This window comes from Stylophora pistillata, chromosome 2 (genome assembly GCF_964205215.1).
Source record: "Stylophora pistillata chromosome 2, jaStyPist1.2, whole genome shotgun sequence".
NCBI lineage: Eukaryota > Metazoa > Cnidaria > Anthozoa > Scleractinia > Pocilloporidae > Stylophora > Stylophora pistillata.
In genome coordinates, this window is record NC_142520.1 from 47,889,264 (window position 1) to 47,909,570 (window position 20,307).

Sequence of the window (20,307 nt, forward strand, 5' to 3'; positions counted from 1 at the left end):
TCGCTACTCGCTAGACAGATCACTTTGTTATTTTTCGATCACGGAAACGCATGATAAATATATTTATAACTTTTCATTGTGCAAGACTATCAAAGCAAACAAATCGATGTATAGGACGACAAAGCTAAAAAATAGTTATTATAGTTTTGTGAGGCGTTCACTGGCGTTCTATTAAAAAAATGACATTACAGCAATAATTCAAACATTTAAAACAAAATTTTGGACGCTTACCATAGCTGATTAATCCTTACTTACTTCATACCTAATTGGAACACGGTGTTATGTCGTTGTAGGGAGAATTTATAATTATAACTCATTCAAACATCTGCCTGGTTTTAATTCCTCTGACATTAAACATAAAAAAAAAGAAAAAAAAAATGGAATTGTTAAAATAAAATAAAGGCAGTAGGACAAGAACTTGGCTTCCTAGCTTTTTTTTAACTCACAAGTTTTTCTAGGAAGCCAAAAGTCCCTTTTGGTTTTTATTACATTAATGAAAATTCCTTAATTTATTCGTTGTTGCGGCTATTCCTCATCTCTATTCAAACAGAGTCGAACAGTGTAATAAAATTAATAATGATCTACGAAAACATGGGAAAAGCAGCAGAAGTTGAGGATCAATAAGCCTTAAATAGGATTTTCCATTACACTTTATCGCCCGCTAATGGCGATCAATCAAAATAAGACAACCAAAAACTGCATGAGCCGGTCTTTCACCTTTCTCTTCCCTCCCTACCCCCCCTCCCATCGTCTCCTACAGCTATTTCAACTTTTTATTATAAACTGATCTTTCTCTTTGAAGAAAGGCTGATAGTTTCGAAAGAAACTGTTTGGGGCTGCGTCGGTGGGAGTAACGAAATAATTTGGATATATCAACAAAGTTGAAATAGTAAATTGGCCATCGTAACGATTACAAAAGCTGACGTTTCGAGTGTTAGCCCTTCGTCGGAGCGAATGAAGTGCTGTTGAAACAAGAGTCCGTATTCGCGCGTAAGGCAAGCGTGGGAGAATGATCCCTTTACTTTTCCTCGCGAGTCTCCTTGCTTCTCGCTCTAACGAACCCCGCTCACTCGTACTCATCCTTTGACTTTCACCTGTTCTTATGTAGCAGAGTCCCATGATCCTTAGCAAGTATCCTGTTACTGCGCCTTCGGAATAGGTCAGCGGAGAATTTCTGTGGTTACGCGACGCCATCTTTCATGTTGTTGTATTGGTTGTACCTCTGTCACATCCATGGCGACGTCTGTGAGGTCTAAAGGAGCAAGATCTGGTAAGTTTTTCTCATATATATATGCGAATAAAAGAGAAAAATTTTTTTCAACAGAATTTTTTTTTTCACCTGAACAGCTTCTCCATTAAGGAGCAGCGCACCCGACAATCTACGCCGTTCTGGAAGCTTTGGTAAATCAAGTGGGAAAAACCAACATTTAGCTGCTTCGTTTGATTCCAAATCGAGGTATGTAGAATGAAACTTTTTAGGTGCTGCTGTTGCAATTTGTTGCTGCGGTCGTATCGAGTTTTATTTCTACTGAGGCACACGGTTCAAAATATCGTATAGCTCACCTTTGCCAATTCTATACATTCCCCAGTTGCTACAACTATTAGTGGATGCTTGCCCGGCTTCTTAGATCTTGAGTTATTTTCATGTGTGTGTCTTGGATTCACGCCAAAGTAACTTTTTTATATTTAGAAATAACAACTTGCTGACTTGACTCTCTTAAAAACAAAACTTCATGACCGATATTCATTGCCGAGATGGAAAATTAAGGATGCCAATCTTCGAACGAGACAAATTTTATCCAAGAGACGAATTTTAGCATTTTTTCAACAGACCACTATTTTATTGAAGACATGTATAACAAATTTTAATAGAAGATCTGCATAAAGTGAGATAAGCGTCGTATTTAATTGTAAATTTGCGGACAAACTATCTCCAAAGTTACTTTTTTGTGATTAATTTTAATTTGGTTTAATTAATTATATACTGGCTCTGTAATGCACATTAAATTAACACCTTCATGTAAGGTAGTTTTCAATCAGATATTTTCATATAGATATACTAATAACTTAACAAGTTGATGGTTACTAGAATGAGATATAAAGTAGAACATGTAAAACCGCATGGACTTTTTTCCTTTTTTAACCAGTAGACTATGTTTCTTTATCTTTGGTTATTCTAATATGCTTTGGGAAAAGAGATTGTTGGTGGAGTTGATTTGCTTGTTTCTTGTACTTTGTCCCTCGGATTAAGCCTTGCATGAGCAACCAAGACAGAATTTCTCTTGACAATTTCAAAACAACATCAAGCAGAAAAGTTACATGAATAAAGAAAAAATTAATATCAATTAGAGGATTCTAACTTGATCCAAAACCAAATTCTTAGAAATAACACAATAAGAATTGTATGGCAGACAATAAGGAGAATTATTATCCAGTTGTGCTTCGTAGAGTACAAATAACACGCGAGACCAGTACAAATATCATGCGATATTTGTACTCCAGAAATTTCCGCAAAATTTGCCCACACTGAAATAACAATTTGGCGTGTTGGACAATAAATCTCTTATTAGATGTTTTGTTGCGTAGTATCACTGAGTATTTTTACTGGTTGTTTGTATTTTGACTCGCCCTATGGGCTCATCAAAATACGGCACAACTCGTAAAAATACTCAGCGATACTACACAACAAAACATCTAATAAGATGATCATTTACTGATGAGATCTTGGGATTGAAAGGGTTTATTTTCTGTTCTATAATAACACATGGATCTTTTTTTTTGAAGCCTTGTAGGATGAGAGCACGGTATTTTAACCTTCTGATATGATTATATTTTTGTTTTCCTTTAGAAAACATGTAAGATCTTCCTCTTCCACAGCTGAAATTGGAAACATTGAAAATGAGTACATTAGGAATCTACAACAACAGATTTACTTCCTTGAATTGGAAGCCAACTATCTGTATCCTTATGACAGTGAGTTTAACCTTCAATGGGATCAATTTCACTGCTTGATTGCAGCACAGTGGTTTCTTTAAAAACCAATTTGTTTTGGTTCACTTTGTTAGTGTTCTCTGCTATAATGTGAAGAAAGAAAATTATGTGCTTTTGACTCTGTTTGAATCTTTAAATGAAGTGAAATTCTACATCTATTCACAATTCAGTGTTTACTCTATCGCTATTTTTTTTTTCTCAGTTTTTTTTATTTTAAGGAAACTATTGCATAACTGATCAAAAGACAAGCAGGATGAAAATCCATATTTATTTATTAAATGGCTTGGGTTGCAAGTTCCTTAACTTCTAAAATACTTTTTTAGACGAGAACAAGCAAGGAAAGCTTCAGGTAATTACTGGAAGATCATTTTATAGAAGATATAGCCTTTCATTAAAATATATTGCTTTGATTTGTAATCAAGAGAGATCATCGAGTCAGACTACAATACACAATTGACTTAACTCTTTTTACCCTAACACCAGTATGCACATTCTCTATACTATACTCTATGCATTTCCTAAGGTGAGGTCAAGGAGAATTTGTTTATAATAACAATCAAGAGCTTCTTTAGTTGGTGATCATTTCCTTTATTCTCACATTCTTAAAGTGTGCTTTGGGGGTGACATTGTTGGAAGAAATTGGATGCTAATCATTCTTAACAGTTAAACACGAAGGCGCGCTATAAAAGGAGCCTTAGGTCCCACTGGACCATTTGTCAATCAAGCATCGTGTGATGTAGAACTCTTAGAGTCAAGTCAGCTTGAGTTACAGCTACTCCAAAGCAGTGAACAGCGGGCGGATTCCTCACAATTGTTTTATGTCTTCATCACAATACAAGAATTTTTGAGATTTGTCTTTCCTTTCTCCAATGGAAACTGTCTTTATTTGTGGCGGTAAATTTGAGATCGAAGTAGGTGGTTCGCACGTTACCTCATGCCACCATGCTGGTGGAAGTAAACAATAGATATTTCATTAGCTCCTTTTGTTCGTCTACCAGCATTTAAATTTGACCCGCACACATCAACGGTGAGTGACAAATGAACCTAGGTCTTCCCAGGGAAGACTTCCTTATATAGTGCGTCTTCGTGTTTAAAGAGTTAATGATCAGGGAGAATTTTTTTCTACTCATGATCTCATATTGTGTTATTTTGGATAGTGCTTTGGCTCTTTTCACCCAATGTAAGAAAGCGATCCTCACAAGACTAAAACCTACTTATGTATAGTAGTGGAAGTAAGGCCTGAAAAAAAAAAATCAGGCCTGTATGGGATTTGAACCCATGACCTCTGCAACACCGGTGCATTGCTTTACCAACTGAGCGAACAAGCCAACTGGGACCTGGTCTTTATGTTGGTTCATATAAACCCGTTGAAGTGATAAATCAATGAAGTTAAATATACTTGAAAATCATATATGCGTACTGCGGTTTCATGAAATGTTTGAAAGCGATCCTCTTAGTAATAAACCCTACTTTTGTAGTAGTGGAAACATGTTCACTTGTTGTACCGGTAATTGTAAGAAAAACTTGCATGTTGGGCACTGGTTCAGAGTCAGAGCGCTGAAATCTTTTTATATTATGTGTTTTTTTTTTATAGCTATTCCACCTCGTGTCACTGAGGAAGCAGATCGAATGATGCGAAAGCTGCGGGATCTTCAGACTCAAGTCGATGAACGGTCTTCAGACGTCACTAGGAAAGAGTCACAAATGCACATGTTGGAGGCCGAGAAAGAATCAGCCATCAAGCGTCTTAGGGATGCTGAAGGTGAGATATTATTTTAAAAAGATTATTCCCTCCCCTCACCTCCCCTCAAAGTCAGAGGAAAAATTTAGCCGCCTCTTCTGAAATAAATTCTAACGAGAAGACTGTTCGTCAAGTTAGATGACAAAAAAAATAACCTCCTCCCGCCACACACACTCAAAGCAGTTGCACAAAATAAGAATCCTACCCCCTTCCTACCACTTACTGACAGAAACTCAGGACAGCTCTTTTTTGCATTCAGTTGAGAGCCGGTGGTAACATATTTTTTTCTCCAACTTCCCCCCCCCCCCCCAAAAAAAAAAGACAAAAAACAAAAAAATTATTAATTTTGCCCATAACTGTATCTTATAATTAGGGGTCATCCACTAAATTAGCCTTTGCTATTTGGATGATCCTAACTCGCTACCTATTTTATTCCTTTGCTGTACTTTGTTTAGTTGCTATGTAAATTAATAACCTAAATATCTTGTAAAACCGAGCTGAGTTAAATAAATCATCAAATTATCATCCCCAGAGTCTCATGCAGCAGAGAAACGTCAATTAGTGAACGAGATAGTCTCGCTGAAAAAGATGTCAGACCTTCGTGAGCGAGAAAGTGCAAGACGAGATGTGCAAGTACATCAGTACAAGAGTGAAGCTGATAAAGGGTTGACTGCTTTACAGGAGGCGGAAAGAAAGGTCCAACACTACAGAATAGAGGTATGTAGAAAGTTTACTATATCAATGGTTCTGTGTTTAGTATCAATCCTTCGATTGTACCCAAAAATCAGTATACAGTATGTATATTCTCTATGTATTTCCTAACTAAAGGTGTTGGCAGGAGAATTTTGTTCAACAATCAAGATCTTCTTTGGCGGGTGATTATTTCCTTTATTCTCGGGACCTTAATTTATGATTTCGCGGGAGATATTGTGAGGGGAAATTAGATTCTAGTCACTTCTAGGGTTCACTGGGTTATGCGCGTAATTTAAACGTTTTTCGTCGAACTGACAAGCCATCAAAACGACCAATCATAGGAAAGGAGAAAATCATAAGGTGGCAATAAGACATCAATGCAAGAAGTAGCCATTAACGTGTAAACCAAAACCCAAAGAAACGAAACAGCCAGTCAGCAAGGAAACATGCCTGAAACGTGGGAAAACGTCTCTTGTCGCGCGTGACATTCGCCTCTAGCATTCGTGGGCCACATGTCGGGCGATAAGGCACGCTTCTGGAGAAGATCTGTAGAATGTGTATTCTTCCCTGGTTCTTCTTTTTTACTTGGATTTTCCACAAAAGAAATCTTTACTCTATTGCTTTGTTATGACTTTTTCTGGATCTGCCCTGTGTTATATGGAAAATAAATTATAAAGAAAATTGTCTAGAAGCCCAAAATTTTGGTTTTTTCAACTAAAGTTTTATAAATTGATTTTAGCTCGACCACAAGACTGAAGATTTGAACAATTTAAGAATTGAACTTGAAGAGAAGAGAGCAGAATGCTTGAAGCTTAAGACGCAGCTGCAAGAAATGGACGACAAGTTTTTTGACTCTCAAGCAAAAACTAAAGAGGAGTTAGGAAGGGCCCTTAGGGTGAGGACAGATCGCTTTTATTACATAAGGTACACTGTTAAGACGGTGCAAATTCAGTGTATTCTCCTATGTTTCAGGAAGAGATACGCCAATTAAGACTACAATTGAAAGAGAAAGAAATAAATGCTGAACAGGACAGAAGCTTGAGAAACAAGGTAGATGCTTTATCGAAAATTATTACACGACTCGGGCAGTCAGAGGGCCAATAACTAAAATCGACCAATCAAAATGCTCTATTGCCGGTCCAATATTCTCTAAGTATTGGACCGGGCACTGTCTGGAATGGTCGCGAATGATACCGCACTTGTGTCCCATTGAACTTCAGTCGTATAATAAATCTCTTATTAACCAAGCTTGCTCGGGACCGTACTGGAAGAATATCAGCCCTCGGTCTTTTTTGTACAGACCTCGCTGTGCTCGGTCCGTAATGTCAAGACCTCAGGCCGATATTCTCCCAGCACGACCCTCGCGCTTGGTTAATAAGATATATTTAGTTTGGAAAGTTTGGTCTGTTGTAACCATCTCCGCATACCTTTTGCTTGTTTTTACCTCTATGGTGCTCGTTCACCCAAGTCAAGAATAAATTTAAGGATTTATTCCTTAACAAGGCAGTTTCTGTACAGGAAGGAGCATTCTTGTTTATCCATTGTTGCATCGTTGTGGTATGGTTCTTTGATAACTTCTTTTTTTTTTCTCAGATCCAAGATGATTGCACGGCATTAATAAAAGAGAATGCTGCTATATCTGCTCAGGTCGTAGAACTTAGGAAACAAATAGATATGGTAAGTTCCAGCCAAGCCCGAATCAATATCATCTTTATTACGCATAGAAGTTGAGAACGAATGAACCAAACGTTTTAGTGTAAATATAATACTATAGTCGTTCAAAATTTCCAAGCAGGTTTACTTGTTCATTAATTAACATTATGATACGAAATGGATCACGCCATATTCTACTACTTACTCACTGTCTACCACGCGCAGTTTACCACGCGCAGTTTACCACGCGCAGTTTACCACGCGCAGTTTACCACGCGCAGTTTACCACGCGCAGTTTACCACGCGCAGTTTACCACGCGCAGTTTAGCCTGCAGAGCAGGCGTAATTTTGGCGCGCGAGTGCTCAGTATTTGGAGCGGAAGACTGGGGAAAGAAAGACATTAGTACCAAGGGGGTGAGCGACAGTAAAAAAAAAAGAAAAGGAGGGGGTGAGAGTGAGGGAGTCATTATAAGTCTTATTACCCCTCCCCCCAACCCCCCCCCCCCCCACTGATAAGACACCTTTATGCAGGTTAGGCGTAGTTGTGTAGCTCTTTCGCACTTTTACCTGCTATAAGCTAGAATATGAGACCCACTACTGTGTTTTTTTTGTTTGGTTTTTTTTTTTGGTTTTTTTCGCAACAACACTTGTAAATTCATTTACATCACGATCAGCAGAGTTACAAAGGAGAGAACTTATTGATACTAATATCTTGTTTTCCCTTTAGGATCGTGCACATAAGGACGAGAAAGATTTCCGTCGACACGCGAATATCCAAGAGCTTGTGGCTCTGAAAGAAAGCGAGAAACATCTACAGCATGAGCTTGAACGGGTCAAGGAGCTGCTACGAATTGAACAACAAAATCACAGGGAAACTCTTGCCAAGGTATTTTGAATCATGGCGCATTTTAATTGCTTTTCGCAAAACCAAAACAAAAGGAATAAATACGTCCAATAAAAACAGAGAAACCATTCAAGCCAATGAGGACACAGAGGCGACACGTACAGACTGCCTGAGGCGCAGGAAAACGCGAGAAAGTCTTGCTCGTGATTGGTTGAGAGGGTAGCGGAAGTTTTCTAAACCAATCACATACACCCGGAAACAGATCAAACCTAATGGATTACTTGCAACACGCAACGAAGTTACTTTTGCCTGAAGCGCGGGAAAATGCGAGTGAAGTCTTGCTCGTGATTGGTTGAGAGGGTAGCGGAAGTTCTCTAAACCAATCACAGAGAGCCGGAAACAGATCAGTACCAATAGATTACTTGCGACACGCAACGAAGTTGTTTATTAGAAGCTTTTGGCGACTCCGTGTTCAGTTTACTTTAATACTCTCCTAATGTTGTCTTGGCGTAAACCATTTTCGTTGTAGCGATTTTAATTAACATTGTTTTGAGTCTTCGTCTCTTTATCTATAATTTTTCTTTATACAGTTGTCAAGAGAAGAGCAAGCATCCCTTGAAGGTAAAAACGGTTTCGTCCAAACTCTATAATACTGCTTAAAAAGCATGAACTTTACACCATTAGTTTATGTAAAAGTCCATTTAAAGGGCATAAAAGGAGCAATGGACAGATGGCAAGCCCAATTTATTTAGCGAGGCCTACAGGGTTAACTATCACAAATCTCTTCCTCTTAGCGAACCTGAAGCGAACTCAACTTCGTAACGAATTAAACGAAGTGGAAGGACACCAAGACTCAACTAACTCAGAGAACGTGGCTCTAAAGAGAGATAAACTACTCCTTGCTGACGAAGTAGCGAACTTAAACGCAAAGGTATTATAAAAGAAAAAGAAACAAGTAAATTTATGCATGGTGTATTTTCGTGAAAGTATCGATTTTTACCTGGTTGGTTCGCATACCCGCGCTTATGTCGCTGAAATTTACCTAGAGAAGCTAAACTCAGTCACTTTATTCTCGTCTTCTCAAACGGGTCTCATTTATTTTACCGCGGGTCTATTTCACCCTTCCCTCGCGCGTATGTCACCTTTAAACCGCGGAACCGCTCAATCATACCCACAGGCACTCCCAAGAGGCTTCAGGACTAGCCAATCCCGTGTCACTTCCGTTTTTTAGAGATCCCATGAGGATTCAGAAGACTGTAATATAGCAATCACCCTTTTGGTGCCATTAATGTACTGTTCTTATTTACTGTCGTCGTTTATGTTTTTTATAATTTATTATTATTTTATTATTTATTATTCTTTATTATTTATTTATTATTTATTATTATTTTATTATTTATTATTATTGAATTATTTATTATTATTTATTTTATTATTATTATTATAATTATTTCATGCTAGCTCGACGAACGTGACGAGGAAGTGGAGCGTCTCAAGCTGCGACTGGAAGACTCCGAGTCGCGCTGCTCGCATATGGAATCCAAAGTTCGAATGCAGCGAAGCTTGGAATCCATCAAGTGGGAAGAATTTGAGAAATTGGCTACAACCATGAGAGAATTCTCCCGATCGATGAGTCCATCAAAAAGTGGTAGCTTGGTGGATCATTAGACGAGTGTCCTTTTTGAACCTTTCGTCTCTTCTGGAGTGCAAAATTAATCCCATTATTTGGTTTGTCAGAGATTCCCTCGGTTAAGAGCAGTTATGATTGTATTTTGGTGTTCTGCTCTAATTCAAGAGTGCCGTCATTTCCTTGCGCCGTGGTAACCTTGGTGATTTGCAACGTTATAGGACGAGCTGCATTAACCTTTTCAGTGCCATGGACACCACAGATGAGCTTTCATGAAAAGCCCTTTGCAGTTAGTGACCTATGTACATCAGTTAGTAATAAAGCTACGATCATGAATAGCTCAGAACGAAAAAATCGACAGAGGTAACTTTTCAAGACTACCTTTAACCAGGAAATCACCAAAAAAATATATGGTGTGTTAATTTTGCACATTTTTTTTTCTTACGTTTTTACTTCTCTTAAATTTTATTAAATCTAGTTCTTATTCCTTTAAATTTCTATGTCGATTCTCTGTGATCAGAAACACTCGGTGATTATCTTATTATTTTCTTAAAATCTGTACGCTTAACAATTTATTGACAATATGAAGGGAAGTTATATCTTAGTCACCTTTGAAAATGATGAGCGCAGTGTTTAAGTGTGAAAATGGTTTTGAAAAAGAAGTGCGTAGAACTATGATAGAAAATATTAATAAAAACATTTTAATTTATCGTGATATTGAGCGTAACTTTCTTTTGTTTGAAAGAGTCAAAAGCCAAATCAAATCAAATGCTTTAAATGGGCGTAAATCATTACCAAATGGTTTATGAATGCCCAATTAAGTGGCTCAATAATTCCAAAAATTCTGGACTCAAACATTTACAATTTCCAGTTTCCATGGCAGTACTATACTCTTGTATAGACTCAAAAATGACAAGAATAAATTTCCGCTTATCGATGCAATCCTGCCAAGAAAGGAGATGATTCTTTTTCTCGTCCGCTCCAGTGTCGTTGGCGCGCTCCAGTGTCGTTGGCGCCCTCCGCGATAATTTTTTGCTCGTCTGCTGTTTTTTTTTGTTTTTTGTTTTTTTTTCACTTAACTTAGTAATGGAAGACGAAAAGTACACAAAACAAAAAACCAAAACAATACAGCTTTTAAAAGAGGCTATTTTCCGAGAAAGACTATTGAAAAGTATAAAAGTCTTACCCACCTATTTGGATAGACGACTAAACCAATGAGCCGAAACTGAAATATACTTTCTATATTTTCGAGTATAAAATAAATTAAAGTAGAAGAACCAAGTATTTAACTTTCGGGTCATTAAATGAAGTGTCATTTTTCTTCAAGAAACATCCGTTTATAAACTCCGAGTTCTTATATTAGAGACAGAAAAGTGGAGGGTTTCCGAACTGAGTTGGAAGATTTCTTGAACTGAGGGTTTCTGTTCCTGCTCTGTGTCTCGAAAAATGCCTCGAGTTTTTATTATTATTATTATAATAATAATAATAATAATAATAAAAACTCGAGTTTCCGTCTACGAAGCTTGAAATCAGTTCATGAATTGTCGTACGTCGAAACATTCTCATGAATCTTCTTTGGAATTCTCTTTTACGAATGGAATAGATGACTGGGTTACACACCGAGCTGGCGAAGAAGGCGCTTGTTGTTATCAGAATGACCTCTGCTGGAACTTTGACGTTTTTCACGAACTGACGGATAATTCCTACAATCCAGCCTGGAAGATAGCATAACAGAAATGCACTGATGATTATGCTGACGTCGACATCAGCTTTCTGCTCTTTCTTCTTCCTTAACGTGATGTCATTCTGTTGTTTTTTTTGTTGTCGCTGTTGATCAGAATCATCAAAGCAACCTAAGTTGGTGGCGGCTGAGATAATCCGAAGAGTTCTTGCCGTTCGAAAGACTCTCCAGTTTAAAAAAACAATGATAAGAAAAGGTAAAAGTAAGGAGATAATCACATACACAATCACTGTGATGTTTCGAGTGACGGATTCACCCCGAACCGACCAGCCTTGCTCGCAGAAGAACACTTCAGGGTTGTAAACGTAATTACCAAAACCAAGGAACGGACCGATGGAAAACGCAATTGGGATTATCCAGACGAGAGCGACAAACGTAGCTTTGCATTTTGTCATTGTTCCATCGTAGGTCAACGGGGATTTGACTATAGCGTTGTATCGCTCGTACGAGACCGCTATTAGATGCAAAACGGTGTTTAGGTAGAAATAACGCACAAAAAATGGATTGAGGTAACACATTGTTCGTCCATACAACCATCTTTGTTGCGCTAAGCTCGCGATGCGGAAAGAGTTGGCAAGAGTCAAACAGAGAATATCTGAAACTGCAAGACTTGCGAGCAAAACATACCGCATCACATGACATCTCTCTTCCAAGACGATCATCACAATTACCAAAAAATTGCATGGAATTCCGATGGCATCGAAAAGGGCGTGAAACGATGCAACGATTTGGTAAAAAGCCATGTTCGACTTCGGCGATTTGATTCTTCAAATGAACCAACCTCGCACTTTTCTTATAATAAAATCGTAAAAAAACTTGAAATAACAACGGAAACCACGCGTCAATGAATATTTTCAGTGCTTTTTTTTTTAGTTCTCTGTTTTGAAGAACGGGGGTTAAAAACGGAGCCGGAGTTAAAACGGAGATTGACGAGACGATCCTTTAGTACCTCTCACACATTATAACACGTAGAATTTTTCTTTATTATAAATGTCAATCATCCAGCGAAAAAGTGATGAGAATAAAAAATGAAACTTGCTTTCTTTTTTGTCCAACTTATAACGAGAAGTATAGCAAATAAAAGAGGAAATTGTAAGCGGATTTTTGAGAGCAAATCTTTCGGTAATGGATGTACTTGTGATGTAATTTGAAAGGCATGTTATCTTGCTGAATGTCCCAGGATTCACAAGTCTTAGATAGTTTTTTTTGTCTTTCTCGTTATTATTATTATAATATATTTTTTTATAGGATAACAGAAATTAGAGGCAGTAACTCAAAAACGAATCACGAGTCTTATTTTGAATCAAGTTTTGCTTTTCACAAGACTTCCCACATGTTTTATCCACATAGGAAAGAACATTTGATCCACATGCATTCACACCAAGATTTTTTCTATATTTATCCTCCATGATATGTGGGTGGAAGCTGTGACAGCCTCGAAAACTTCCCTTCATATGCTAAAATGATAAACTTACTTCATAGACGTGGCCAATCAATCCACAGTCTGTACTCTCTCGTTTCTCGCATTCACACCAAGATTTTTTCTATAATTATCGTCCATGATATGTGGGTGGAAGCTGTGACAGCTTCGAAAACTTCTCTTCATATGCTAAAATGATAAACTTACTTCATAGACGTGGCCAATCAATCCACAGTCTGTACTCTCTCGTTTCAATCAAAGCTTTTATATTTCTTTAATTTCTCAAGCTTATCAATTTATGTTTCATTTAATCAGTGTTATCCATGCATGTTGGGTGTTTATAAACAAAGGAATCAAGTTTTTCTTGGGAAAGAGTTCTAACCAACATGTGTTGCCTTTTTTCTATATCAACTACAACTATAAAACGAAAAAGTTTCTCAAATCTTAATTGTTCTTCTGAATTCCCCATCCTCGTTCGAGTGATGATTCTATGCCGTGAGCGGAATAACAAATGCGCACTAAAAAGTGATTCCTCTTTTGAATTCACTTCGCCCAAACAATAAACAACTGCACTTGGACGGCCCCTGATAAGAACGGAGACTGGGTCGAGAAAGTCTCGTCCACGTGGTCTGTAGAGAAAACCTGACCAAAACCAAATGTAAAACCAAACCAGACTATTTTTGTTATCATGGCCGAACATGTCGACTGCGCGTCTGTTATTTACATTCAGGCCTAATTTGCAGATTTCGCGTCTGTACGGTAAGGTAAACACAAACTGAATTGTCCATTTTACAGTTGTGTGCTTGGTTGCCAAGCCTTTGGACGGGAGTGAGGGAGAGATGACCTTGTTATGATACAAACCTTGCTGCCTTTCAAATGTAAATCATTTTATATGAGCACGATCCTTCGCAGTAAAGCACTATTTGAGCAATAGTGAAAATCAGACCTGAAAAAAAAATTTCAGGCCTGTACGGGATTCGAACCACTGACCTCTGCGATACTAGTGCAGCGCTCTACCAATTGAGCTAACAAGCCAACTGGGAGCAGGCCATCAAATTAATTAATTTGATGGCCTGCTCCCAGTTGGCTTGTTAGCTCAATTGGTAGAGCGCTGCACTAGTATCGCAGAGGTCAGTGGTTCGAATCCCGTACAGGCCTGAAATTTTTTTTTTTTTTTTTTTTTTCAGGTCTGATTTTCACTATTGCTCAAATAGTGCTTTACTGCGAAGGATCGTGCTCATATACGTCTCATAACCGCAGTTCACACATATGTTTCATATGTTTGTTGTTTGGTAAATCATTTTGTTATCATGCTAACTAGATACAGGTCTCTATCACAACAAGGTCATCTTTAGCCTCACTCTGAATCAAAGGCTTGGCAACTAAGTACACAACTGTAAAATGGCCTATTGGATATATGTTTATCCTTTTAGAAGAGACGTCGACGAAGCAGATTTTTGAACAAACACTGAGTTTAATAACAGTTAAGTTTTTTGTTTTACGTTGTCACACTACAAAGGAAAGAGAATATATACGTTACAATATTTTACAGATACAACAAACTACAGGAATTACGAAAGTTACAAGAAAATTACTGAAACTACTTACAATTCTCGTTGCCTTCTCTTCTGACTTTTTCAAGCGAGGCACGTAACTATTAATCCTTTTACAAAGTCCCAATTTTTACGTCAAAATATGTAAAATATGCATGTGCATTATGCAAAACAGTCACGGTGTTTTCACAGACAAGTCTATATTTAGTTTTAATTTACCGCGAAATGGGATTCCCCATGGAAGCCCTTCGTCTAATCACGATGAGCGCATAGTTAATTTATAACTGTGATATTCTAAAAATAAACCGTTCTGTAAAAATGCCGTGACGTAGGCTCAGTTCGCGAGCTGAACGCGAGCTGAACGCGAGCTGAACGCTCCAAGTTTGGGGCTCCTGGTTTGGTTCAAAATCCCGAAAAATCGTACCCTGTTTTGCGAGACGTAGCCGTTAACCTTGTAATACGGTGGCTCAGAAGGCTCAACGCAAACAAAAAATATACTGCAGCAAATAAAAAATATATTGAAGCAACTAAAAAATATACTGCAGCAACTGAAAAATATACTGCAGCAACTAAAAAATATACTGCAGCAACTAAAAAATATACTGCAGCAACTAAAAAATATACTGCAGCAACTAAAAAATATACTGCAGCAACTAAAAAATATACTGCAGCAACTAAAAAATATACTGCAGCAAATAAAAAATGCAACGCAAACAAAAAATACTGCAGCAAATAAAATATGCAACGCAAACAAAAAAAAAAAAAAAAAGAAAACTCAAACAAAAAAAAAAGAAAAGAAAACGCAAACAAAAAAAATTGGAACGCAACGTCAAGGAAGACTGGGTAATAGGTCTTAGTTTCCCGCCAACACTCGTTCCATCCTTTGTTTGTTCGCCTTTCCGAAACCATATTTTGCAGCGAACTTATGAGAGTACCATGCTGCTCCTTTAAAAAATCGATAATAACTCTATTTTCATACCCTTGATGAAAGTAATCTTCTATAATCCTACGCAGATCGCTTTCGTCCATAACCAAATGCTGTTTTGGCGGGAAACTAAGAACTATTACCCAGTCTTCCTTGACGTTGCGTTCTAATTTTTTTTGTTTGCCTTTTCTTTCTTTCTTTTTTGCTTGCGTCGCATATTTTATTTGCTGCAGTACTTTTTGTTTGCGTTGCTTTTTTTTATTTGCTGCGGTACTTTTTTCTTTGCGTTTTTTGATTTTTTTTATTTGCTGCAGTATATTTGCAGTTCATATATGTATTTCATATGTTTGTTGTTTGAGTATATTTTTTATTTGCTGCAGTATATTTGTTGTTTGCGATGAGCCTTCTGGGCCACCGTACTGTAATCCTCACAAGTACCTTGAATCCAATTTCTCCTTAAAGTGTCACCTCTGAATGAAGCGTTGAGGTCATGGGAGTTAAAGAAACGATCACCAACTAAAGAACTTCTTAACTTATGAACAAACTGTCCTTTTCAGTACCATAAAAAAATGTGTGCAGAACTGAATGGAAAATATATTTACTCATGTAAGGAATTAACGAAAGTCTCTTATACCCCTTTGTAAGACTCAGTCACTGAAACATATTTGGCCTTTTCGTGCATCGCGAAAATAATTTCCAATATTCTTTCACGCTCACGCGAAATTCGAGATGATCACGTTTCACATATAACAATAAAACAAATTGACGTAATTAACGGTCTTACTTTTCCTAGTCTTGATTTTTTTGTGGTGTTTCATGACTTTTATCGATCCATATGAAGTCTATGTACAGTCAAAGCCCTGGTCAAAACCTAACCATATCTGTTCGAGGACAAAACGTACAATATGAAAACAATAAAATAACAGGAAATTCATCACAAAACGAAATGGTCCACGAATAGCACGTTTACTTCAGATCTTCATTCACGTGTCACGTTTAAAAACATTTGTTCACGTGGACAGAAAACGACCATATTGTTTTCAATCAGGATTCACAAATAAAAAACAAAAACAAAAACAAATCAAAAGCCTCTTTAACAGGTTAAGGCCACGCATAGAAGTAACACCAAGTAAAAGAGCTTTTGATGGTTAAACATGTTTTTCTGGTCGATACAGTGGAACCTCGACTTGACAAACCTCTCTATAACGAACGTATAGCGAACGATACTTCAGTTTCACACCAGCTAAAGTTAGAGTAAGATATATGCACCTCGATATAAAACGAACCCTCGAACGAACCAATTTCCTCAGTCCCTTGGCACTTCGTTAAATCGAGGTTGCACTGTACCGTGCGAAATGCATAGCATAGAGAACACTACAGAGAATATACATACTGATCATAGAGTGTCACGAACCTCACACAACAAAAACAAATGAACTAAAAGTTCCAGTAGGCAGGGGGTGTAAGTTGTTTGATTGATTCTTTCCTGTTTTAATTAACAAATGGTAAACACCACAGCGTACACTATTGAGTTATGGATGCACGCGGGAGGTTGCTAAGCACGAAAGAAGCGTAAGAGTCGCTCGAGGCGATAGCCGAGAGCGACTCTAGCTTCTTGAGTGCTTAGCAAACCTCCCAAGTGCATCCATAACTCAATAGTGTACGCTGTGGTGTTTACCATTTGTTTTATAACATAACATTAACACATTGTAGCTAAAGAGTTCCCTTTTGTTTAACAAATCTTACGTGACCAGAAAAAAACAAGCGCGCGCGGAAAAATAGTCTTTGCATTTGCTCACGTCAGCAGCGTACACCCATGGGCAAATGGGGGACGCTAAATTTACCAATCAGAGCGCGCGCTTTACTTTGGTTATGTTATAATGACCCTTCACACACCCTAATATCAGTGTCTATATTCTCAACAATGTTCTTTTCACTCCGGTTTCCTATGATAACGACGATGAGAATGTGCTTAACAATCAACAACGTCTTAGGTTGGCGATCATTCTCTCTATTCTTGTACTGTTTAGGCAAAACCGCGAGGAGAAATGGGTGCTGGTCACTCCCTAGGGGTTAAAGAATTAATCTCTTGCGATCGCGGAACAGTGGAATCTCGATTTAACAAAGTGCCGAGGGACTGGGGAAATTGGTTCGTTATATCGAAGTTCTGTGGCATACATTTTACTGTAACTTTAGCCGGGCTGAAACTGAAGTATCGTTCGTTACACCGAGGACTTCGTTATATAGAGGTTCGTTCTGAATCGAGGTTCCAATATATAAGGTCCTGGGATTTTTTTGGATTAAAAAGAATTCGAGAAAATTTCTCCGATAAGTGAAACGTGTCATAACTAAAAGAAAAACTAGATAAATTTGTGCCTAGTTTTTTTTTTCCTTCTTGGTCGTAAATTTCCTGCTCCTTGAATAGAAAATCGCTACCAGTTGGTTCCAACTCCCAATAGAATTTCATGCTACAAGGTGAAAGGAAGGCTTAAGCTTGAAACGGTTTTTATGTAACAAGCACCCACTCTTTTACATGTATGCACTGACACACAAAGACGATGACCATTACCTAACATTGGCTGAAGGGGATCTCTACAGCTAAGACAACCTGGATGCTCATCTCCACACCTCAGATGTCACGCTATCATAGTTTAGAGGAACGGGATCTTCCTATTGTTTGCGGGGACTCAGCGCTAAAGAGAATTTCTTGTACCAAGCTATTGGGCGTCCACATAGATCAAAATCTCTCATGGAACACACATGTGGATTCTCTGTTAAGCTCGTCATATGGGACTCTCTCCATTCTGCGTAGGCTCAAAAATCTAGCGCCATTCCGCGTTAGAAAATAACTCGCAGAAGGCATAGTTCTCTCAAAGCTGAACTATGCTTGCACGGTATTTCATCCCCTGCCTGGTTATCTAGAAAAGCGTCTCCAACGTGTACAGAATGCGTGTGCTTACTTGAGACAAGAAAATTTGCAGGTCTCGAGGATATTATTAAGTTAAACTGGTTACCAGTTAAAGAAAACGTTGAATTCAATATTCTCAAACTCGCTCATAAATCATTGTACGACAATCATGAATAGCTTGCGTTAGTATCTGAAACTGACTCTCCATGAAGTAACTGCTTATAATCTAGGATTATCAACAGCACCCGTACTTTTTACTCCTAGAGAATCAGGAACTTTCCAGCACTCGGCGGCAAAGTTGTTCAATAGACTCCCGATAGCAATAAGAAACATTTTAGAACATAACATTTTTTGCCGTGGTGCTAAGAAACATTTGTTTGCTAAATATCGGTCTTGAATCCACATAATATGTGCTGTATATTTTAATATCTCACAATAAGTCACATTTTATCATTGTTATTATACTTTTAATTAGTTACTACATATATATATATGAAATTAAAATAAAACTTCGCAGTAAAACTTCGCACTACAGAAGTTAATTGTTTATATATATAATTGTTTACAAAGCTCCATGATTGTAGAGCACTCTCCGATTCAAGGATAAGGTTTTTTACGTTTATATATATATATATATATATAACTAACTGCAGACAGTACTGTTTCGGCCTTCTGGGCCTCATCAGTGCAGTGCTAATGCTAGGATGGAGGAGAACCAATATGGTCACCCCAAACGATCCAACCTTTGTGGTATCGTCTAAGCCATGCCAGAGTGCTCAAACTAGAGTACACTATATATATATATATATATATTGTGCGAGGAAAAAGACAAGTAAACTACAAGTTCATCCCTACAAGCCTGTTTCGTGGTCGCCCACTCATCAGGGGATTTCAAATCCCCTGATGAGTGGGCGACCACGAAACAGGCTTGTAGGGATGAACTTGTAGTTTACTTGTCTTTTTCCTCGCACAATATATACTTCGATCTACTTCTATGTATTGAGCACTGTTCTACGAAAATCAAGTCACACTTTATATATATATATATATATTCCAATGCCACAAAACGTTGCAATTTATGCCTCACTGAGAAATTTTTTATCTGGTCTTATCCACATGAAGCCTCTTTAAACAAACGAAGTGAAATAATATCCAATTGTAGACATCGGCGAAAATATATTCTCAAGTATTCTTAACGCTATTATCGGCGCGCGCACGGTTTTCAAGATTTGAATTTTTTAAACAATGTCATGTGATCAAGTTGCTGAGTTAGAGTGAACCGTCACGATGCCTCAGTGTGTATGGAGTTTAACTGATGAGTGGATCAACTTTTGTTGGTCTACGAAACAGGCTGTATTAAAATCCCTATGTGCGTAACTTGAGTAGTCCATTTGCTACTATATTAAAAACTGGATCATTGGATAATACAATTCAAGACCTTTTATTGGCTTAGCCATTATGGTATATGAGCCAATATACCATAATCTAATATCTGTACATCATAACATCCGGTTTCTTCTTACAAAATAAAGTCAAGAAGATTTGTCTTATATCTTGGGGGCGTTTTATTTAATAAAACAATTATTCCACTCGCGCTTGTTGAATATGAGATGATCATAGCCGACTCGGCGCTACGCGCCTCGTTGGCTATCACCTATCATCTCATATCCAACGCGCGCTCGTGGAATAATTGTTAAATAGTGGTTAATGGAACTCTCAGGCCAACAAAGGTGCACCGCGCCAGGAGGATCAATAAAGATGCGCAGTCCAAACCTCACAGCCAACACGAACGTAGAAAGTTTACAAAATTGCGAGGATGGACAACTTCCGACGTAAAAAATATAAAAAAATTTAATAAAAAACGTTTCGGTCAGAGACCTTCTTCAGTTATTTACAACTTTTGAAATAAAAAAAGAGCATTAAATAGGATCGAAGTGCTAATGATTACGTAATTACAGATAACGACTAATGAACTGGTGCTAATAAAAAGATAACAAAAAACCTAATTACAAAGAAAGCAATGGAAAAAATACAAGAAACAAACCCTAAAAACTATTATAACATAAGCAAAGTAAAGCGCGCGCTCTGATTGGTCAATTTAGCGTCCCCCATTTGCCCATGGGTGTACGCTGCTGACGTGAGCAAATGCAAAGACTATTTTTCCGCGCGCGCTTGTTTTTTCTGGTCGCGTAAGATTTGTTAAATAAAAGG

The 20,307-nt window shown here is 37.8% G+C and overlaps 2 protein-coding genes and 1 non-coding gene across 3 annotated transcripts; 1 reads left to right on the plus strand and 2 right to left on the minus strand.

Annotated features, from left to right (window-relative positions):
- Window positions 1-1,150: 1,150 nt before the first annotated feature.
- LOC111343893 (uncharacterized) lies at window positions 1,151-10,264 on the plus strand. Its single transcript, XM_088747983.1, has 13 exons — window positions 1,151-1,270; window positions 1,348-1,456; window positions 2,849-2,959; window positions 3,315-3,340; window positions 4,586-4,753; window positions 5,265-5,449; window positions 6,165-6,320; window positions 6,398-6,475; window positions 7,019-7,102; window positions 7,806-7,964; window positions 8,513-8,543; window positions 8,717-8,853; window positions 9,384-10,264. The coding sequence occupies exons 1-13, from the start codon at window positions 1,234-1,236 to the stop codon at window positions 9,588-9,590; spliced, it is 1,488 nt and encodes a 495-aa protein (XP_088604109.1). The 5' UTR covers window positions 1,151-1,233; the 3' UTR covers window positions 9,591-10,264.
- Trnat-ggu (transfer RNA threonine (anticodon GGU)) lies at window positions 4,247-4,319 on the minus strand. Its single transcript has one exon. It is a non-coding gene; the product is annotated as a tRNA-Thr (tRNA).
- A 644-nt stretch (window positions 10,265-10,908) lies between the features above and the next one.
- On the minus strand, window positions 10,909-12,328 carry LOC148739977 (octopamine receptor beta-2R-like). Its single transcript, XM_088749620.1, has one exon. It carries the CDS (start codon window positions 12,031-12,033, stop codon window positions 10,909-10,911), a length of 1,125 nt encoding a protein of 374 aa, XP_088605746.1. The 5' UTR covers window positions 12,034-12,328.
- Window positions 12,329-20,307: the final 7,979 nt, after the last annotated feature.